This window comes from Danio aesculapii, chromosome 14, assembly GCF_903798145.1.
Source record: "Danio aesculapii chromosome 14, fDanAes4.1, whole genome shotgun sequence".
Taxonomy (NCBI): domain Eukaryota; kingdom Metazoa; phylum Chordata; class Actinopteri; order Cypriniformes; family Danionidae; genus Danio; species Danio aesculapii.
This window is the reverse complement of record NC_079448.1, coordinates 47,009,785-47,029,784: the sequence shown is the minus strand read 5'-3', so window position 1 is coordinate 47,029,784 and position 20,000 is coordinate 47,009,785. Positions and strand designations below refer to the sequence as shown.

Below are 20,000 nucleotides of genomic sequence, written 5' to 3'. Positions count from 1 at the left end.
CGCCTTTCAGGCTAATCCTTCACGCCCACCGTTTCCACGTGCCTTTCAGCGTGCCTCTGGCTGCCTCAGACCACAGACAGACATGAGGGAAGCAGATCTCACGTAGCGTTTGTGAGAAAAACTACAGTAAGAACTTTACCAATGATTATTTGATGCATTAGTTGTGGAGTTGCAATAATGAGAATAATGCACACACACACACAGAGAGAGACAGCGCGTTTAAGCTTTGCACTCTTTTTGCACGCAAATGTGACAGGATACAGGTTAATCTCCACTGCTGTATGGATATCTGTTATATTAATGTACAAAATAAACCTGATTTAATGTCCACAAACTGGGATTGAAGCGTCTTCTTTTATAATTGTTCTGACTCGCGGCTGTGCTGATGAAGTAAATCTGAAGTGAATCGCTGTAATTCATTACACACATGCTCTGTTGTAAAACATTTTAAACTTGTAAAACTCATTCTTGATCACATTTGATGATGATTGATGATCCTAGCAAACTGAACAGATCTTTTATTCCAGGCTGCTTTGCGCACGTCCTGTCATGTTGATATGATTATATGCGTTACTATGGAGACATGTTAATATGCAGCTGTTAATCAATTCGGTGGGCGGGAAAAGGACACACCCAGTCCTTTTTTTAAATTGAAAAAAGGACTGGGTGTGTTTATATCACCCCAATTTTACAGTCTATACACTATACCTACACACATGTCTGTCCAAACTGCTTGAAAAGTAGATTTTTCACCATAGGTGCCCTTTAAATAAAAGTGAAATCATCAAGAAAAAGACTAAACCCCTTCATGTTTAATACAAGTGCTGCAGTTTAGAGCTCATTATTGGTTAATGATATTAAGGTATTTTGGAGTGAATGCATGAATGATCTTTTCCGGAAAAATTCCAGAATGTCCTTGCTTGTGTGAACAGCACATATTTGAATTTACCAGTAAAGCCGTTCTGGAAATTTCCGAATATTTACTAGTATCACTGTGTGACGGGCTATTGTTAAATCTGCCTCACATAAATCGTGGTTTTTTTTTTGCCAGTCAATAGCTATTTTTCCATCCACCTATTTTTATGCACATTTTATATGCGCATAAAAAAAACGGTTGACAGAAACGCCATGATGTGCATAAATTTTAAAAATGCGCATAAAAAAAAAAAACGCATGCGCAAAACTGAGTAGGATAAACTTTTTATTTGATAAGAAAAGATGTACATAAACTACGATGGAAACACTTTTACTGAACAAATTCCAGTATGCGCATTAGAAAAAGGTCATGTGATTTTATTATCAGAGATCATGTGATTATGAAAATGTGTATGAAAGGACAAACCAGCAGGCTGAGCACACTGTAAACCATCTGAACTGTTGTTTTGGTCATTCTAAAATGCTTTACCGTTTAAGTATTAGTGTTATTATATTAATGACCTCCAGAATCAAGAGCGTCTGTGCTTCGCATCTGACACCTTCAAACGCTACCGCGCGTTCACTGTGTGTCAGGATTGCCTTCTGAGGCGCAAGTCATTTATTAGATGAAGAAAAGATTGACGCAGCTTCTCCTACCGCAGCAAATTCAGTTTTTACTGTTGATATTTGGCGCCAGATAATCAGGAAGTGACGATTTAGTTTTTTTTGACTCGTTGGATGGAAACGCTGCTTTATCCGCACATCTTTAATGCGATAATCCAGTTTTGCGCATAAAGTTTATTTGCACTTTTGGATGGAAACAGTTAATGTGTGTTTAAGGCAAGGTTCTTTGATTTGCAAGTTTACAACTGAAATTACGTTTTTAAAGACATTTATATTTTTAGAAATACTTATTATTAAAATTATCAAATAATGAAATTAAAAAAATAAATGTTTAAAATGCCAAAAAAAAAAAAATTTATTATGATTTTATTATAATTTTAATTTATATTATTATGGTTTTATTTCCTCTGTGGATAATAGTTTGAAATATTTAAGCATTTATGTTTGTCATAAAAACTTAAACAGTCCGTAATTTTTTTCTAAGTCAAATTATTCATGCATTATATTATATTATATTATATTATATTATATTATATTATATTATATTATATTATATTATATTATATTATATTATATTATATTATATTATATTATATTATAATATATTATATTATTCTAGACTACAGTTTGAATGCAAAAATGACTCTATTAATTGTTTAATTTAAATACTAAAAGTGAAAAAGAAATATATTGAAAACATTATTTTTTTAATAAATTTTAGCCCCTCTTTAGCTTAAACGTATCCCAACATTTGTACAACCTGATGACCATGGTTCTCCAACCTGACTTGAGATCATTTATCATGTACTTCAATGAAATGAAGAACATCTAACCATCTTATCAACAGAGTTCCAGCAAGCTAGTGTAACATCAAAATCACGCCAGATTTCTCTCACCAGATCTTCTATGATCTCCTTCACCGCTGCAACCACCAGGATGAAAAGCAATGGCACCAGCGTTGTCCATCGTCCCGTCGGCGACACATCAGGGATTTGCTGTAAAGAAATTAAATTAAATATTCACACAAGAGAAAATAAATAAAATTAATTATTCCCGTCTGTTGGTATTTCTGTGCCGAGAAACTGGAGCATTCGGAGGAAACCCACGCCAACAGCGGGAGAACATGCAAACTCCACATAGACAAGCCAACTGGCCCAGCCGAGGCTCAAACCAGTGACCTTCTTGCTATGAGCCTCTCAATGGAGCAAATGTTAAAGTGAAGTAAATGGTTTTCTGGAGAGTGTAAAAGTATTTGGGTACAGAAATTTAATAATTAAATGTAAAACAACACTGTATAGTCTTCATCATATAAATAATTTAATCCAAATAATCTTTATACAACTACTATATGCACTACTAAAATGCTTTAAACTCTTAAAATGCTCACAGTACCGACCTTAAAAACACACATATAAGCTCAACTCTATTATGGTTCAATTCTTCAGTGCCTCCACCAATCTCGTATGTTTTGACCTGTGGTTTTCTGGTCATCTATAATCCCAATTCAACATTGCATATCTTGCGATGTGACTATTGCGGACGCACACATTGCAATATCAATGCGGAAACAATATACAGTGCAGCCCTAATATGCAATCACAAAAGTCTGTTCATTCCAATCCTGAACAACCATAGTGTGGACAGATTGTGAAGGTGCTTGTCCCTGGCGGTGTGTGTATTTATCACCGGGAGGTCAAGAAAGCAACCTAAGGGAATTGCCACAATAACCATCAGAAAGTCAGCAGCAGTCAGTCTGATGGATGTTCAGATGTCGGTATGTGACATATCTGTCTGAACTGCTCAACAGATCAGCTTAGACCAGCAGGAATTTACAGACTGGTTCAGGCTGGTTAGGTGATGGTCGGGCTGTTGGGATCGGGCTTGTGTGAAAGATGACAAAACTGCACTGTCGTTAAAATGCACTGCGTCATCATTGAAATGCATCATCTGCCTGTGTTTTTACGTCTTGACATTTTAAACATTCAAGTCCTTTTAAAGCAATCGAAGGAAATTCACTTTGCTTTTCCTGCACTAAATGAATTGAATGAATGAATGTTTGTGAACATCTGAAACGGCTTCAGGGAAAGATGAGCTCATAGGGCTGCACGATTTGGAGATCTAATTGCAATTTATCGGAGCAAAATTGCCATTTGTGATTTAAAACGTGATTTACTATAAACTCATAAAAGAGCTGCAGGTTTAATGTGGTGCTTTTAACAGCATCAAAAACGGACCAAGAATAATCAAAGTTTGCTACACTATGCTATTGTTTATTTAAAACCAGTTTGTCCGATAAAGTTGTCAGCTGTCATGACAAATTAAGAAAATAACTACAGTATTTTAAATTCAGTTAAATTATATCTATATAACATGTTAAATATAATATATTTAATATATAAATATATAAAACCTTTAAAACTTAACATTTACACTGTTACATTTTTCACGTTAATTTTTATGACATTCACAGTATATCGACGATGCTTTTCATTCACAATTTTAGATTTTACTTCACAGCACAAGACCTCTTGTATTAAAATTGTATAATTTATAAATTTATATATTATTTTATATATTTAAAATGTACCATTAATTTTCCTGCTCAAAGAAAACACTATTTTGAATTCATTCATTCATTCATTACTTTTCTTTTCAACATAGTCCCTTTATTAATCTGAGGTTGCCACAGTGGAATGAGCCGCCAACTTATCCAGCATATGTTTTACACAGCGGATGCCCTTCCAGCTGCAATCCATCACTGGGAAACACTCATTCACACTCATACACTACGGACAATTTAGCTTACCCAATTAGAGCATGTTTTTGGACTGTGGGGGAAACACAAACAAACTCAACTCAAACAAAACTCAAGTACATACACAGAATAACATGTGCATTTATTGCAAATAAATAAAAGTACATTTTATCCTGCTTGCTTTTTAAGCATTGTCAAGCGACTTCTTAAATGTGATTGATCATTGTGTTCTCACACTTAACAGAAAGGGCTGTGATTGGTTCTAACAGTTAGCGCGGCTCTGGTGTTATTCATCAACAAGTGATGCATATACAAATAAATTACAGTCTACGGGCATAATAATGCACTGTTATCACAGCTGATCCATGATGAACGCAGTGGATAAAATTATTCTGCAGACTATGGATGCACCGATATCATTTTTCGGAACCGATCCAATCCAGATACCAAAATTTTGAGTGATACTGAGCGATACTAATCCTGGTCTGTTAAATAAAATATTAACATAAATAAAATTACAGTGAAATATTCACAGTTTCAGAGTAGCCTATAATAGGCTAAATGATTTTCTATTTATGATAATCCATATTATGCCCGTCAGTTTCACATTTAACAATTTAAATCAACTACTTTGACCATATTGAGCCAGGATTTACACAAAGTATTCCCCTCGGAAGAATAAATTGAGTGGGAAGGATGAGAGAACAGTAACTTATTGTGAGAATAATTCTACGGAGCAAAGCACATCGCGGTGCTTGATGCATCACTGAAACATTTTGCGCAATCCTCCAGTATCTGCGGACACTTTCAAGTTGGCTTATAAACACAGAATATAGCACATGTGCAAGGTCGGATTTGGATCAGTACCAGCTAACCGATACAGCGAAAATATGCGGTATCGAACCGCTATCCGATTCAAGTATCGGGATTGATGCATCCCTACTGCAGACGTTTGTGTGTCTGGATCCACAAGTATTGCTGTAACAGCCGAGAGAGGAGAAGAAAACGTTACCTTACGCAAGTACTGTAAACTGTGGATACTAAAGAATATCCAATCATTTCAATTAGTCAATTTCCAGAAAATTACATGACTGTTGTTTAGACAACACGGTGGCTCAGTGGTTAGCACTGTTGCCTCACAGTAAGAAGGTCGCTGGATCGAGTCCTGGGTGGGCCAGCTGGCGTTTCTGTGTGGAGTTCACATGTTCTCCATGTATTGGCGTGGGTTTCCTCCGGTTGCTCCGATTTCCCCCAGAGTCCTAAGACGTATACTATAGGCGAATTGAATAAACATAATTAGAGGTAGTGTATGAGTGTGTGAATGAGTGTTTATGGGTGTTTCCTAATACTGGACTGTGGCTCGTTGCATCCGCTGCGTAAAACGTATGCTGGAATAGTTGGTGGTTCATTCTGCTGTGGTGAACTCTAAAATTGAGACTAAGCCAAAGGAAAATAAATAATTGATTTTTTTTAAACCTTGAGAAGGGCAAATAAACATTTGGCCCAAATCAAGCCAATGAAAAACAATCCTCAGCATCGAGTCCCATCATGTATAGTTCACACCACAAGAACCAGATTAATTAAACTTCTACAATTTCTCTCCTGATTTTGGCAAATCTCGCTGTGCTTACATAATATCAAGAAGCGGATCTCTTCTGGAACCTGGCCCTATCAGATAAAGTGTCCGAGCAGTGACAGGTTCAGACAGAGGCCAACAATGCAGAGACATACAATAGGAAATCCGAAACGGATTCCTTTTAACCCGATGCCGACACACTTTCCCTTCAGCGTTACGTTTCACTTAAACAGCAGCGTACGCTCGCAACCAAACCACACAGACACACTTCCACTACAGAATCAATCTAAAATGATCAATTCTTTCCAAATACAGCTATTCAAGTCATCTGGAGGAATTGACTAAACAAATTATTGCCTTTTCAGATTTTTCCAATATCGTCTCGCTGATCATGACTGCGTGTCCGCAAGAAGTGTGACGGAAGTGAGCAGATTTGATGAAACGCCATCCATAAACATCAGATGCTCTCCTTGGCCTCCTTGATGCCACTGCAAACAGTTTTTCTCATTTGGCAGCGCGGCTGTGCATTCAAGGTCAAGGCATTGACAGAGGCGTAATGAAGATACACCGGAGCCACCTGACTCCCTCCGCTTTTACTCGCAGTTTCTTTCTCCATCTCTCTTTCTCCCGCAGGTCATCCATTCAGCTGCTTTAAAAACAGAGGTGCTAATTCAACGTGCAGCACATCTGCAGAGTCACGCCAGGTTGCTGGTTCTCTGAAAGAACAGCGTGTTTATAGCACTCTGGAGCCCTCGCTCACTGCACCATCTGGTAATTACACAGATGCTGAAGCAGTGGAGCCAAAAATATAGTCACCTTAATTTTTAAAGCAGTATATTTACAGTACACTGCAGTTCAAAAGATTGGGGCTGGAAAGATTGCTTTTTTTTGTATTTGAAAGTGTGTGTACTGTGTTTTTGTGACCAAAGCTGCATTTATTTGATCAAAAACACAGTAAAACGATAATCCTGTGAAACAGCTTTACAATTTAAAGGGGTAGTTTAATCAAAAATGAAAATACTGGCATTATTTACTCATCCTTTACTTGGTTTAAATCTTTATTAGATTCTTTAGCTGTATTTCATTTTAGAGGTTGCAGCCTCTGAAGGCTGCAGACTTCAAAACTGAGTCCTTCGAAGTCCACACAAGCCGAACTGAGCATTTTGAAATGAGATGATCTAAAAGGACAGATCTAGTCACCTAACAACTGTAGCAGCTGCCTTTAATAAGCTGCAATAAAATTTGTAATGACTAACGAAGTGATTTTAAAACTTACTTTAAGTGATCTGAAGGCAAAGCAAGCTTTACAGAAGCTGGAAATATAATTCCTTAGACCCATACATGTACACATAAAAATGTAAACGGTCTATAAAATCACTCTTTAGTAAGACCTGTCATACTCTTCTTCTGTTTTTAACATCTGTTTAGATATTCAAGTAAAATAAAACCTAATTCATACATTTAATCTGAAGCTTTCTTTAAGTTTTAAAACATCCTGCTGTTATCAGCACACAATGAATCTTAGGATGTTTGAGGCCGCAAAGGATTTTAAGGCTGTATTTAAAGGATTGTTCGATTTTTTATTTTTTTTTAAATGAGACAGCCTGTCACATCGCAATGACACAGCACGCTTTGAATGGGTTGTTGCTAGATTAAATATAGTTGCAGCCAAAAGTTAACAAAAATTATTTATACTATGTATTAAATTTCCCATTAATTGTATTTTATTAATGTCTACCCCTACCCCAACCCTAAACCCAATCATCACAGTAATGTAAAAACAGTAGTTGTACCGAGTATTATTTGTGTTAACTATTAAATTACCCAATAACTTGCATTATATTAACGTCTACCCCTACCCTAATCCCAACCATCACAGTAATGTAAAAACAGTAGTTGTACAGACTATTATTTATGTTAACTATTAAATTACCCAATAACTTGCATTATATTAACGTCTACCCCTACCCTAATCCCAACCATCACAGTAATGTAAAAACAGTAGTTGTACAGACTATTATTTATGTTAACTATTAAATTACCCAATAACTTGCATTATATTAACGTCTACCCCTACCCTAATCCCAACCATCACAGTAATGTAAAAACAGTAGTTGTACCGAGTATTATTTATGTTAACTATTAAATTACCCAATAACTTGCATTATATTAACGTCTACCCCAACCCTAAACCCAACCATCACAGTAATGTAAAAACAGTAGTTGTACACTGAAAAAAAATTATTCAAAGATGACTCCTTGGATTTACAATTTTTTTTTACGTTAAGTGGTTGTAAATAATTTATTTAAGCTGAATTTAAACAAACAAATTAAGTTGAACATTGCTCAATTTAATTTGTTTGTTTAAATTCAACACAAATAAATTGTGTGCAACAGTTTTGCATGCAACACTTTTTTCAGTGTACAGAATATTATTTATGTTAACTATTAAATTACCCAATAAATGTTATTTTTTTAACGTCTACCACTACCCTAATCCCAACCATCACAGTAATATACAGTATAATACAGTAGTAACATACTGTAAAATATTAATTATTGTTATACAGTGTCATAAAAAAATGCTGCTATATTGATTTGCATAATCGCACTTCTGGCCGGCCATGTATCCTTTCTAGAGTTTACTCTTCAAATGCATCCTTCAGAGGATGCGGCCTCTGAAATGAGACACAGCTTTTCTTCTTTTGAACAAACATTTAAAAAAAAAAAGCTGGAAACCAGACATGCATACAAACAAATCAACAAAATTCAGGAGATTTTTAGATGGAAACTTATTTTTTCCATGTTCAATCCACTTAAATTTGTTACACTAACATAATCAATTTGAATAGAGACAACAGGAATGAATTGTGTGAAACCCAGCATTTTTCACACTTTGTTTTTCCTTGTGTTCAAAAAAAAATAGAGAAACTCAAATGTTTATAGCCACTTGAGGGTGAGAAAATGTTTTTGGGTGAGCGATGAAGGGTCGGACAGTATGACAAAAAATTCTATTTCATGGAACGAGTAATTTTATTTGACAGTAACAATTCATTTAACAGAAAAATGCAGGCTTCCACACAATTCCTTTAAGTTAAATGTAATTATTTTAACAAATCAAAGTGGATTGAACATACAATAAGTAAGTTGGCCCAAAAAACTCTTTTAAATAAGTAATTTGAACAAACAACAAACACATTTTTGAGTGTAACTAAAAATGTTCACAAAAATTGTTGGTAGCCTTTAATTTTGTCCAGGCCAGTTTCATTAGTTTGCTTTTTGCTAATGCTTCTGTTGAACCATAACTCTAAAGCAACTGCTGTCCATTCATTTATTTTCAGCTGCTATACTTGGTATAAATAAATTACTTTAGTTTCAATTCATTTCAGTGACCACTGTAGTTTTTCTTTTGTCAATGGAAGATGCCAACAATTTTGTCCATGTCTGTAGCTGGTCAAAAATCAACCATAAGGTTTATAATAAATATCTGCTGTATCTGTACAGTACTGAATGCGCTTCGCTTGCCATATTTACATAAATCTTAGATCGCTAGCAGTGTGACACTGAAGTGCTGTACTGTATATTTGCCTGTTTTCTCCCCAACAAACCCTATAATGTTGACGAAACGGTCTGCACCGTCAAAGCCACCTGCGGTCGCACCCAAACGGCAGAGGAAGATGCTAACCATCGCACAAAAAGTTGAACTTCTGGACATGCCAAAAGTAGGTAGAAGTTACACGGCTGTAGGGTGCCATTATGGAATGAATAAATAAATGAAGATGAAATGGTTTTAATCTTTGCTTTCTTTCTATAATACTGGACTTATTTATACAACCTACAAAGGTTTGAACTTTGAGAGTGTTTAAACAAGAAAGAAAAGTGTGAAAATGTTAATGCCTGTCTGAGAAAAGTGTATAAAGTGTGTAGTGAGGGGTTTTACAGCCTTAAAACATCTGTAATTGTAAAAAATAAAGTTGGGTACTTTGCGGATTTTGTCTACTGTGGGTTATTTTTAGAACGTAACTCGCACAAATATTCAATTCAATTCACCTTTATTTGTATAGCGCTTTTACAATGTAGATTGTGTCAAAGCAGCTTCACATAAAAGGTCATAGTAAATTGGAACAGTGTAGTTCAGTTTTTAGCGTTTAACTTCAGTTCACAAATAGCGAGTATGCACCACTGTATAGGATATTGACAAATATTAAAAATGCAGAAATCTTTTCAAAAGCCTTGCTCAAATACCAACAGATATTAAATCATATAATTTGTTGAGGAATCCTTTGCCCAAGTTGTTTTGTTGCACATTAAGAAATTTAAAATGACACCTAGTCACTTCTATTCCATGTCTTTTATGCAATCCCAAAATGCACATTGAGACATCTTGATGGAAGCACAGCTGCTATAGCCTCACCTGCAGAAGTGCGATGAACAGGAAGAAAGAGTTTGCGGCTCTTCTGAACTGAGAGTACAGGAACCGAGGCAGGAACGTGAGGAAGTTGTACTTTGCAGTGCTGGATAAAAGACAAAAAAGAAATAAGAAATGAGATGTTGATGTTTACAGAAATGTCTACAAAATAAAACACCTGCAGACTGGGGTGGCATTTCATTTGGCATCCATTACGTTTTCCTTAAGCTGGTGGGAAACTGATTTTGCTTGAAGTCATGAGCTACAGTAAAAATTTTCCTCCTTTAAACTAGAAATACCAATGGTTGTTTGGTGACTGATTCATTGTTTAATCAAGCATGGACATCATAATCCTGCATAGTTTTGAGGTGTACTGTATGCATCTAAGGCTGAATACATAGATCACACTTGAGAGTAAAATAAAACAATCAGTAAGGAGTTCATACAAAGATTGAAGCATTAGTCTGTAAAAAGTGAGGTAATAAATGTTTAGCACATCACAGACATTCATGAGTAAACATTGGCCTTTTTACATTCTCCAAATTTCCATTAATATGCATAATATCATATGGTGGAGTTGAGGAAAAACTGACAGTAACAAAAAGTATTAACTCACAATGAAATTGTATTCTTGCTAGTACATAAATCTGGGCTAATACGGCATAAACATTTAACACATCATGGTCATGATAAACAATGGCCTTTTTTTCATTCTCCAGATTGATGCCCCAATTGCCAGTATGTTTATCGGAGTCTGGATATTGACCCATTGTACTACTAATAATCTACATTTAATATTCAAAAGGTTCTATTATATTGTCATTCATTTTTTGAAGTCCCAATAAACTTTTATTTACATAAAAAATATTTAGTGGCCTTAACTATCATGTGCTTACATTTAAATCAGTTATTTTAGTACAATGCACTTATGTACCTAAATGTTTTTGCATTGTACTTACTTTTTGGAAATGACCTGAAAGAACCTTCCCATCCTTACTAACCAAACCTGTCCCTATCCTTACAATATCCCACCTTTATAGCATCATAAGTGTTGTGCAATACAATATGAACACATAACATGTACTTTATGCAAGTACCCAGTAGTTAAGGCCACTTAATATAAAGTGGAACTATATTTTCATTTAGGTCAAGTATGCAGCTTGCATTAATATATTTATTAATGACTTATAGACAGGGCCAGACAAAATCTGCAGACATTTTTATCCATTTCAAATTTAAGAAGAATGATTTTGAGAGTACAGTAACAAAAAACTGAACATGAAATAAAAAATATAACGTTTTAACTTGAGGTTTACAATGCAAATTCAATTAGAACCCCTTGATTGTTAAATTAATACAAGTCTTATATAATATATCTACCAAAAGTATTACTTTACAAACTCTACTGTACATAAATCACATAAAAATTTTCATATTATTCAATAATATTACTGAAAATAATATAAAAACTGAAAAAATATACAGTCAAGCCTGAAATTATTCATATCCCTGGCAAATTCTGACTGGCAAATGTAGATAAAAGCTGACAAATATTTTTTTTTCCAGAACGTTGCCTCTTGTACATCGTCTTATTGTCTTTTGGGAGAAGCCAGTCAAAAAAAAAAAAAATACTAGTTGAATAAATGTATAAAGAATAAAGAATTTGTGAGAATAATTTTGGGCTTGACCGTACATTCACACACTTACTTACATAAGTAAATGAATGTATTGAATGATGAGCTCAAAAATATGCAGATTTCTGCATGTGCGCAGTTTCCGTATGGATCTACCAATCAATTAATTGATTACCAGATTGTACGAAGATTGATAATTTATGGAAATTCTCTACCCTGCACACCCCCAGTTTAGGGCACAAGCATAAACTCCCTGTGAAAGATGTAGAGTGGTAGTTAATGACCATAAAGAGCAGCTACGTTTGAGCAGGTCAGATAGAGCGAGCTGTACAGGGCTCTGGGTTTGAGTGAACATCAATGGGAGTTTGCCAGAACCTCCATCTCTCAGACTGCAGCCTGATTTATGCTCACATTAGGCCCAAGACAGCCAGGCCACTTTAGACAGAGATAAACGTCCCACTCTCAGCCCTGACATCTGCCTCGTTATCCGGCTACTGTACAGATAAACAGTCCATCAGGATACGCAATTTACTTTTTTTCATCACTGTTTGAATACTTTATCAAATATAAACTATGGAAACTTTCAATTTAATTGTCACTTGGAGCATAAAATGACAATTGATCAAGATAAGTTAAATTCAGACTTTTCAGAGTTATTTAGATTATTTAGATAATTATTAGGTATTTAGCAATACCAAGGTTTTATCTTCAGAAGAGTTTAGAAGAAACAAATATTTGGTGGAATAAACCTGATTTTAAATTACAACAAATAAAAACACTTGTTATTTTAAACTAAGAGAATGTTCAGACTTTAATTTAACGTACAATTCACAATACGAACAAACCAGAAGTTTCCCCTTAATAAACTACTAATTAGCTGCTTAATAGTTAGTAAGATAGTAGTTGGGTTTAGGTATTGGAAAGGATTAGAGATGTAAAATAAGACCATACTTTAAGTGCTAATATATAGCTAATAGGTTAATAACAGGCAGGTAATAAGCCAGCAGAAAATAGTGTGAATTGCTTCTTAAACTAAAGTGTCGGCAAGAGAATTTACAGTAAGTTATAGGGCTGCACAATATATCTTTTTAGCATCGATATCACAATGTATGGATCTGTAACGGTCACGTCGCAAGATATGCAATGTTAAGTTGGAATTATAGTTGAGCAGGAGCTACAGAACTGTATTTAATTACTGTATTTATACAGAATTTATCTCATTTAACAACAACAAAAGTTTCTTGTTTCTTGAATTCTTGTTTCTATTCCAAATATCGACATTTCAAAGTGAACAAAATTATTTCATTTACCCCAGTGGCAGATCATTTTGCTTATTTGTATTCATAATCACAGTATTTAAAATCGCAAGAAAATATTGCAATATCAGATTTTTCCGATATCATGCAGCCCTAGTAAGTGATCACTTTTTTTTATCTATAGCTATATATAAACATATAAATTAATATATTATTATATGATATTTAGCCTCTGACTACCAAAATCATTCATTCAAATTTAAATGTTGAAATGTATGAAAAAGTGTTAATTATTAATACAATTAAATAATAATAATAAAAAAGGCCAATTAAGGCTTACAAAAATGAGCATAAAATATGAATACAACACGATATTATCCATCTACCATAACAATGACTTTAATCCGAATAATCGTAGCATTTCAACTCAATTCAAGTTTATTTGTATAGCGTTTTTCACAATAATTATGGTTTCAAAGCAGGGGCACAAAATCAGAAAGTTATTAGTTAATAACTTTATTAGTTGCTAATTATTTTAATTAACCCGTAACTAAAAGCAATTAACAGTTAAAGTTATTACATATAACCATAGTTAACTAGCAGTTATATAATATACAGGTGATGTCCAGTGTTGGAGGAAACGAATAACAAGCAATGCGAGTTACGTAATAATATTCCTTTTCTAAGTAACGAGTAAAGTAACGCAAGACTTTTAAAAAGTGAGTAATAATATTTCAGTTGCTTTTTAAAAAATGTAATGCAAGTTACTTTTCAGTTTAGTTAATTCACTTTTAAAAATTTAATTGCTCAATTAAAATGAACAGTCACATTAAATCCCAAACACAATAGCTATGTTTTCATCCAAAAATGCGAATGAACTTTATGCGCAAAACTGGATTATCGCATTAAAGACGTGCGGATGAAGCAGTGTTTTCATCCAAATAGTCAAAGAAAACAAAATAGTCACTTCCTGATTATCTGGCGCCAAATATCAACAGTAAAAACTGAATTTGCTGCGGTAGAAGAAGCTGAGTCAATCTTTTCTTCATCTAATAAATGACTTGCGCCTCAGAAGGCAATCCTGACCCGCAGTGAACGCGCGGTGGCATTTGAAGGTGTCAGATGCGAAGCACAGACGCTCTTGATTCTGGAGGTCATTAGTATAATAACACTAATACTTAAACGGTAAAGCATTTTAGAATGACCAAAACAACAGTTCAGATGGTTTACAGTGTGCTCAGCCTGCTGGTTTGTCCATTCATACACATTTTCATAATCACATGATCTCTGATAATAAAATCACATGACCTTTTTCTAATGCGCATACTGAAATTTGTGCGGTAAAAGTGTTTCCATCGTAGTTTATGGGCATCTTTTCTTATCGAATAAAAAGTTAATCCTACTCAGTTATGCGCATAAGTTTTTTATACGCATTTTTAAAATGTGTGCGCATCATGGCGTTTCCGTCAACCGTTTTTTATGCGCATAAGCAAAATGCACATAAAAATAGGTGGATGGAAACAAAGCTAATAAAAGCCTTACATTTCACGCACATATATTTTGGGAATGTCCGAAGATACTTGCATTTTGGCAAGGGGTAAAGATTGAGATAATGAAAATTATGCAGGTAGATCTACCTTTTACTCCCCTGTTTTTCTTGCTTGAAGGGATACCCCAGGATATATATAATAAAAACCAGAGATATATACTACATATACTTTTACTAAGTGCAAGAAAGACCATAACAATAAATTGGATGAAGCCACACCCTCCAACAATAGTACAGTGGATAGAAAAACTTGAATGTATATATAGAATGAAGTATATGACTGCTCAACTTCAACAAAAACTGGATATTTTTAAACAAAGATGGGCACCTATTACGTTGTATCTGAATAGGACATAGTATTTCTAGCTCCTTTGAAACTGAAAATATTGCATGTTTTTTTTTTTTTTTTGTTAATAATCGCTGCTGTCACTGAATGTTCTGTTCTGTAAAATGTTTTAATGTATAAAAATAAAGTAAAAAAAAAAAAAAAAGAAAGCCTTACATTTCTGCAATGGAAATATTCTGTTTATTTTGAACACACAAAGGAAAAGAGGATTATCTGAATGGACAGTGATTGTACTTTTGAATAAGACAAAGCATACAAAAGTAGCAAAACATTGCTTTAAACTTTCATTTATCTATATATACGGCACGTAGAGCTCTGGGCTCAGTTCTCCTAAGATAACATTATCCTACACTCATTTTTTATGTGTTTTTTTTTTTAGGTAAATGAAGGTTATACAGTGTATTGTTAATTGCAGAGCTCCTCTGTTTAAAAAAAAGACCCTGCAAGTTCTGAAAGGGATCAAGCCTCAGCCAGGTAATAAAAAGTAACGTAAATGCATTACTTCCCATATAAAGTAACTAAGTAACACAACTAGTTACTTTTTGGGGTGTAACTCAATATTGTAATGCATTACTTTCCGAAGTAACTTTCCCCAACACTGGTGATGTCATTGTTTGTAAGGCAATGAATGAAGTGTATTTGTGTATTAAGTGTATGTGTTGCCCTCAAAGTCTTTATTTATTATTTAAACTGATTAATGACTGATATAAAAAATTGATGTACACTATAATTTTACACAATGCACCCACTAAAATAAATGTACTATGGTGAGAGTCAGACAGATGGCGAGCACTCCTGTAGTGAAAGGGATCCGAGCGCTCTCACCGTCTCTGCCTTTCACTGATCTGCTCTTCAGAGATCTTTATCAGCACACAGCAAACTGAAGCAGCAATTAGCAGCAGTGTTGGAGATGGAAAGTTCTGTCAGAGGCCTGTCGCTCGGGCTTTTCTCCACTTTCAGTGTTTGATGGGTGCAGGAGCGTCAGGTGGTGAACAGCCGCTCTCAGCTGCTCCTCGGATAAAGAAGCTCATTTACATGTTGCTCGGCAACTCTAATTCATGAGTGAAGAGTGAGATCTCCATCTGTCCTTACGTCACGAACACACATTCAGATCTGTTGTCTGACATTCAAAAGATGAAAAATGTCATAATGAATATGACCTATTAAATAAATGAGCAAAAGTGGCGTTGATAGTTCCACAAAATATCTAAATAATTTAATCAGTTTATCTTTCAGTGAACAGTTGTTAAAACCACCATTTCAGTCTTCGTATATATGAAGAATAATTTAATGATTACGCTATTTTTACACCATTAATAAAGAATGTTCTGTGAATTGGAAAGGTGAAAGGCTCTTTACGAAACCAAACGCAGACAAAGAATCTTTATGATTAAATATTGACAGGAAAAAAAGATAACCACATTACAACTACACTGAAAAAAAGTGTTGCATGCAAAACTGTTGCAAACTATTTATTTGTGTTGAATTTAAACAAACAAATTAAATTTAATAATGTTCAACTTAATTTCTTTGTTTAAATTCAGCCCAAATAAATTGTTTACAACCACTTAACATAAAAAAATTGAGTAGATCCAAGAAATCATCTTTGGATCATTTTTTCAGTGTAGAGTGAGATCTCCATCTCATATCACAAACAAATTCAGATCTGCTGTCAGACAGTCAAAAGATGCTAAATGTTACAACGAACATGAACAATTAACAGGGTATCCACATTTTCATGGACATCAGATTCAAGGGTTTTTAAAATCAGTATTCATTTAAAACTAAGCTCCTTTCTAATTCACATAGCCAGCATATGCAGCACCATAAAAGTTTACCTTTCAGAGAAAAAGTCCTTAAAACCAAACATTATTTTTCAAGAGTTCCCACTTAGATATGCTTGGCGTATAAAGCTGGTTTGGCATGCTGTCCCGGGAGAGAACCCTGAGCTCGGAGATCTTTGAGCCCAGGGCTCCCGCCCGGTCGATAAGCATATCAGGAGATCCGAGATCAGGTAGGTCTCGAGAGCTCCCCCTTTTTAGAAAAGGGAGGAAAAGGAGGAGAGAAGGGGTGGAAAGGGGGATTCTTCCAAACAAAGATAAAACATTAGGGAGAAAATGATCCATTTATAGTAAACTAGGATCGCTCTGATTGGATTATTACTGATTACAGATGAGTGGCCAGACGTGCTCAATCATATCACGTGCTCCTCTCGAAATTTGGTTTATGAAACTTCACTTAAGAAAAATGTTAAAGAGGTCACACAGCGGATGCGCTGCTTGGCGCATTATGCAGCGTCATGCATTTTAGAATTCTAAACATAGGTTTCTATTAGGGTACGCACAGCGTCAAGTCGGTGGCTGTCCGTGGCGCCCAGGTACGACTCAGGAAAGTGTTTATATTTCTGCCACGCCACAGAGGGCCATCTGAATAGTTTGGCTGTTGGCGACTATGTTGGCGACTAATGTGCAATACTTCCAACTGTCACGTGCGCACCATGTTGCGGCACTGAGCGGTGGATCGGGTGTGCAACCTGCTTTACATTATTAATAAAAAAACCTTCTGTGCAATATAAAAGGTTCTATTTGTGATTTTTTAATGGAAATACAGATCCCCAAAAACCTTTATTCATTCATTTATGTTCTTTTCAGCTTAGTCCCTTTATTAATCCGGGGTTGCCACAGCAGAATGAACCACCAACTTGTCCAGCATATGTTTTACGCAGCCGATGCCCTACCAGCTGCAACCCATCTCTGGGAAACATCCATACACACTCATACACTTCAGACAATTTAGCCTACCCTATTTACCTGTATCACGTCTTTGGACTGTGGGGGAAACCGGAGCACTCTGAGGAAACCCACGTGAATGCAGGGAGAACATGCAAACTCCACACAGAAACGCCAACTAACCCAGCCGAGGCTCAAACCAGCGACCTTCTTGCTGTGAGGTGACAGCACTACCTACATCGCCACCACATCACCCAAAAACCTTTATTATTATTATTAACTTCAAGGCTACCATGAAAAAAACTTGTAAGTATCTTTGGATAAAAGCATCTGCTAAATGAATACTTGCCAACGGAAATGTAGTTTGATTCAAGTTCAATAGAATTAAAAAAATAAATTAATACTATTTTTTATAAATTAATAAATAAAGCAAAATAGAACACCGATATGAAAACTATTCATTTTATTATGCTGATAATTGCATGAACAGTTTATGATTTATATGTAAAAAGGAAAGGAATTAGATCGTCAAATCATTTGATTTTAATATAAATATTTTAGAATAAATTTGACAATTTTCTCAACCACCAAGAAACAAATCAGAACATTAAAATTTAAAGTTTTTTATTCATAAATAAATAATAAAATACACCATTATAATCCACCACCTAAACTCTGCATACGGGGTACTGGGTCCGTGACATCATTCTTTACATTTTAAAGGTCTGTAGTGGCCCAATACCCCTGTAAGTAGTTCTGTTCTCTCATCAGTTGGAAAAGAAAAACTTTTTCATAGATTGACAGACAATTTCCATTTTTATTATGATTACTGGCATGCGCAAGAACCAACTAAATTATTTAAAGCAGCCTAGACCACACAGAACCTCAAAAGGTACACTTTCAAACTTGAGTTTACCAAAAAAATAAAAAAACACCTCTTTTTTGGAGAGGTTTATTATAACGTAGACAACATATACAATTATTTTAATGCTTTTCAACAGTGTTTTATGAAATTTCTAAAGGGTTTCTTTAAAATGATACCATACTTTTGCAATTACACTTCTGCTTTTGAATTTGGGTAGGCAAAATCCAGGCCAAAACCCCAAAATAGCACTTGACTTAAAGATGTTAATAATAACAAAGTATAATACAAAATACTACAGTATGTTACAGTCCAATAGTAAAATAAAATGTTTTGGTATTAATGTTAATAGTACATACACAATAATATACATTAAAGGGTCTTTGTGGAACCATAGATAGTAATAAAAAAAAATAAAAATAAAAATAAATAAATAAATATATACTTTATTTATATTATATAGAATATATATATTATATATATATATATATATATATATATATATATATATATAAATGTAAAGAAAGTGTACCACATGGCAACATGGAAACATCACGATGCAAGATTTTTAGTAACAAAACCAAACAGGTTGGCGCTTCGGTGCTCACGGCGACCTGAGTTTGATCCTCGCCTTGTGGTGCTATGCCGATTCTTCCTGTCTCTCTGCTCTCCATGCTTTCCTGTCAATACTCTCTACGGGCCTATCCAATGAAGGTGAATCCCCTCATTTAATTATTGCATAAATTAAAATTAGTTTAATTCCCTATTTACATGAAATTAATAAGACCCATTCTCAATTCACATTTTAAGAGACAGTGGCTTCTGATGCAAATAGACCATTAAAAGTATTTTGTCGAGTGCTGTAATCTCTACAGGACCGTTCTCTCAGGACGTTAACCTGCGTCTCTGCTCTCATTTCCTCCACACGACCTCAGAAACCAGATCCAGGTCCTGCTTTAGACCTCGGCCGCTGCTCAGCTCATTTAGCACTGCTTAGCGTCATCATGCTTTTAAAACAAACACGTATCGCACACAAGAGCTCCGGGACTCTGCCTCATGCGCCGTCACCGGATGACTAGTGTAAGCGCTCTGCAAAACGCACCGCAGGGCTCAAAACACGTGCTGCTAATCATTTTAACAGAGCGAAGGTCACAGCCTCGCTGGCGGAGGAATATCTGCAAACGCATCAAGACAACCTTTGGGCTTCCTACAGCACGCACAGCAAAATATATATTTTTTTTTGTGGATTATAAAAAGACTGTTAGGAAATATATGTAGATGAGGACAAAAATTATTTGAAAAATATTATTTTTAAAATATTTTCCAATGGTTTGGGTCTCAAAGTA

The 20,000-nt window shown here is 34.9% G+C and overlaps 1 protein-coding gene across 1 annotated transcript in view; it reads right to left on the bottom strand.

Annotated features, from left to right (window-relative positions):
- Nucleotides 1-20,000, bottom strand: part of atp8a1 (ATPase phospholipid transporting 8A1) — a 336,556-nt gene that overhangs the window by 250,157 nt on the left and 66,399 nt on the right. The window contains exons 3-4 of the mRNA XM_056471711.1: nt 10,285-10,384; nt 2,436-2,534 (exon numbers count right to left, since the gene is read on the bottom strand). Coding sequence (XP_056327686.1) covers nt 2,436-2,534; nt 10,285-10,384 — 199 coding nt within the window. The remainder of the gene's footprint in view (nt 1-2,435; nt 2,535-10,284; nt 10,385-20,000) is intronic.